Source organism: Belonocnema kinseyi, chromosome 4 (assembly GCF_010883055.1).
Source record: "Belonocnema kinseyi isolate 2016_QV_RU_SX_M_011 chromosome 4, B_treatae_v1, whole genome shotgun sequence".
Classification (NCBI taxonomy): domain Eukaryota; kingdom Metazoa; phylum Arthropoda; class Insecta; order Hymenoptera; family Cynipidae; genus Belonocnema; species Belonocnema kinseyi.
Window position 1 is genome coordinate 142,853,504 of NC_046660.1, and position 4,210 is coordinate 142,857,713.

Below are 4,210 nucleotides of genomic sequence, written 5' to 3' on the forward strand. Positions count from 1 at the left end.
CTAACTTCATGTCTGACTATCTTTCTCTAGGTCACATGGAATTAGTACATCCAACCTCGTCTCTAAATGTATCATGTGTATATCGACCTCATCACGGATTGTTAAAAGCAATAAGTACTAACAGAAAACTCAGAGTAGTTTTCAATGGCTCTCATCGAAATTCGACCGGTTCATCTCTCAACGACACCAACATACTGGACCGAAATTGCATTCGGAGCTCTCTGACATCTTACTTCGATGGCGAATGTTTGCCGTGGCCTTTTTAGCTGACATAGAAAAGATGTTTCTTCAAATTAAGATTCATCCTGACGACCAAGACTGCCAACGCATTTTGTGGAGGTTCGACCCCACAAATGAGCTAATCCGTGTGTATCGGATGACCACCGTTACATTTGGACTATCCTCATCGCCTTATTTGGCGTTGGGCACCATCCAGCAACTTGTCACGGACGAAGGATATCGCTGGCCTCACACTGCCTCTATCCTCCACCGTCATATCTATATTGACGATGTTTTAGCAGGCGTGGATGACGTGGAATTGGCCTTAATATTGCAACAGGAACTTATTAATCTTTTGCAATCGGGTGAGTTTTCTTTGCGCAAGTGGGCTTCCAACGAGATGGCACTCGTGAAATCAGTACCTGAAGATTGGAAGGCCAAACCTCAGTCTCGCTCATGGCACGACGGAGGTGAGTTTCACACTCTAGGATTAACGTGGCAGCCAGCAGAAGATGAACTGTCGTTTCCAACAAACATAGCTACCCCTGCAGCACCTTACACCAAAAGAAGAGTCTTATCGGACATATCGAAATTGTTTGACCCTCTCGGATTAATATCAACAGTCATCATAGTCTTTAAGATTCTTATGCAGAATCTCTGGCTTATCAAAATTTGATGGGACGATCCACTTCGAGAAGAAATCTTCCAACTATGGATTCGCCTATTTGAGAATCTTCGGCATCTAGATACTATCAGGATTCCTCGTTGGCTGTGCCATTCCAATGGTCTTCGATTGATCGAACTTCACGGCTTTTCTGACGCTTCTAAAGCTGCGTATCCTGCTGTTCTCTATCTGAGAACCGTCTCGCATCAAGGCGTCGTTCTTTCATCTCTTATTTGCTCTAAATCAAAGGTCACGCCCATCAAACAATTATCTATTTCAAAGTTAGAGCTCTGTGGGGCCCAGCTTCTCGCTTGTCTTACCCTCCAAATTCAGAAAACTCTCTCCTTCGAAGATGTGAGGGTGCATCTCTGGACTGATAGCACTCATGCGATTGCATGGTTAAGATGTCATTCTTGCAGTTGGTATACATTTGTGGCTAACATCGTATCGTATACTCAGATATCACTTCCAGCGGCTTATTGGCATCACATACCTGGGATAGAGAATCCTGTGGATTGCGCTACTCAAGGCCTATCTGCCAAGCAGCTTGAGGCTCACTCACTCTGGTGGGTTGGTCCGGATCGGATTTTAGAGACCAGTCTTCCTTGGACCACATTTGATCCAAATCTTGACGCCGATACTGATCTGGAACGACGTATTGTCATACACCAGACGACAGTTTCTCATCCTCATATGTGGGATCGCTTTGCTCATTGTGCATTTTCTTCAGGAAGATTAATTCGAGTGAGGCATGGTGCATTCGATACATCACTAACTTGAGAAAATGCAGACTCATGGATCACTCAGGTCCTTATACGCATCCTCGAGTTCTCACACCAGCTGATCTCGATCATGCTCAATTGCATTGGGTTCGAAGCTTTCAGCGGGCCTATTTCTATTCTACTATTTCCAATATTTTAAATAAAAAAATCGAGAAGTAGCCCAAATGTGACCCATTCATCAAGCTTAACCCTTTTCTAGATGCTCAGTAGCTGCTGAGAGTTGGTGGCCGTCTAAAACATTCCGTTTTGGATCCTGATGAGAGGCATCCATATATCTTGCCATCGACGTCTCCGTTTACACATCTGGTCGTTGACAGGTGCCACCAGCGTACGCTTCATGAGGATACCCAACTCACACTAGCCACCTTGAGACGTCAATTTTGGTTTCTTCGTGGTCGTCAGGTTGTTGAGTCTCGCATTCCGCGATGTGTAGTATGTATTCGTTATCGTGCCGTCACTGTCACGCAGCTCATGGGAAACCTCCCTTCAAATCGCGTGCAGCGCACTCGGGCTTTTCTTCACAGTGGCGTGGATTTTGCTGGTCCAATAAGAATACGAGCTGCCCCTGGACGTAGGAAAAGATCGTATAAAGGCTATATTGCGGTTTTTGTTTGCACGTCTACTCGTGCTGTACATCTGGAGACAGTGTCTGATTATACTTCTCTGTCTTTTCTAGCCGCCTATCGACGATTTGCCTCACGACGAGGTATTTCTTTCACTCCTGCAAGTGACCAGGGAACGAATTTCGTCGGAGCCGATGCTGAGCTAAGGGCACTCTTCGCGGAAGCGTCACGCACTTCGCAGGACATCGTTGATGCTCTGGCCATGGACCAAACCACTTGGCTGTTCGTCGTGCCTTAATTCAAGACCACTACAAGCAATCGCTGATGATCCAAGTGATTTATCTGCGCTTACTCCAGGACATTGGCTCATTGGAGGACCATTCACCGCTGTCCCTGAACCATTGCTTATTCAAGAACATGTTCCTGCGAATTAAAGGTGGACAATGGTCCAGAAAATGCAGGAAGATTTCTGGCACAGATGGTCTTCAGAATACCGTCATTCGCTTCAAACATTACCTAAGTAGCGTCAGCGTCAACAGTCTGTTCAGGTAAGAGATCTGGCCGTTTAAAAAGAATCTGATGGGATGATTCCACCTACCAAATGGCCTTTATGCAGAGTTACCGAGGTACATCCGGGAGAGAATGGCCTATTTCGTGCCGTTACGGTCCGAACAGCTACTACCGAGTTAGAGAGACCGATTGTGAAGCTCTGCCTCCTCCCTCGTGCAAAAGAAGATCTTGCATAAACCTCTCCAGACCCATCCAGACCCTCATTTTATCTTACCATCCTTAATTTAATTCCGTCAATCTCAGAGGCGGTTTTCACTATCATCTACTCAGTCTCATTACACCTATGGATATATCGAATCGGGCGGTCTTCTAGAATGACCGTAGCAGAAGTAAAATTTCGTTTCATCTTGAAACGAATCGGCCAAATGTTCCGAATTTCCGTGTAACCATATAAATTCTGGCTGTACGTGCTGATTTTCTGGTCGCCTCTCTTAAGATCTTTGCAGAAGTGCAATCGCGCGCTTGACTCGACGATTTTCCTAGCACTCGACGCGAGATGCTGTACTGAAACACGTGTATCTCTCCGTGTAGTGGAGCCAAATTAAAGTTAATTATGTTTAATTTTTAAATCTGTTTTTTTACTCTTGTGTTCACGTAACCACTTGCGCGATCATCATTATGTTCGACTCTAATCCGAAACAGTTATGTATTACAAAATTATTATGTTTTATACATCTATTATAAAAGAAAAAAGTAAGCTTTCTGCTTCCTGTTCATTGGATATCTGTAATCAGAAACATACAAATTAAATTTCTAATTATGCTACTTTTCACGTCTAGAATCGATTAAAATTTAAAACTACCCGTGCAGAAATCTCGGTCTGGCCCCGATCGGAGCCAGACCAGTCCATCGGAAATCCTGGTCGGGACCAGGTCGCGGATGAAACACACGCCCAGATCGGAGCCAGGTCGGGACACTCGATTGGGAAACACGATCGGTGCCCCATCGGGCACCATTTCTAGGTAGACGATTTAATTCACATATCCTTTTGCTAAGGATTTGGCGTGCTTGTACTCCAAATATAGCTACATCGCCCTCAGAGCTTTTTACGTGTTTTTGCATCCAATCCTGGGTGATCACTATATGCCCAGTGGGTACAAAATTTGGCGACGTCTTTACGACATCGGTGCGACATCTTTACGACAACTTCACGACATCCTATGTCCATGTCATTTCGGTGTCTTTGCGATATCATAAAGACATCGTCTGATCATACGACTTATTTACGATATTGTAAAGACACCTTAACGAAACACATAGGATGTCGTAAAGGTGTCGTTACGATGTCTTAAAGACGTCGCCAAACCTTGTGCCTACTGGGTGCCGTAAAGAGATAATTAAAAATGATCGGATGAAAGTAATACGTGTAACTTGGATCATGCATAGGTAATGTACAAGAAACTAACAAATAA

At 44.5% G+C, this 4,210-nt stretch overlaps 1 protein-coding gene across 1 annotated transcript; it reads left to right on the forward strand.

Moving 5' to 3' along the window:
* Positions 1-1,677: 1,677 nt before the first annotated feature.
* On the forward strand, positions 1,678-2,526 carry LOC117171143. The gene is made up of 2 exons (XM_033358197.1): positions 1,678-1,752; positions 1,876-2,526. The coding sequence occupies exons 1-2, from the start codon at positions 1,678-1,680 to the stop codon at positions 2,524-2,526; spliced, it is 726 nt and encodes a 241-aa protein (XP_033214088.1).
* The last annotated feature ends 1,684 nt before the right edge of the window (positions 2,527-4,210 follow it).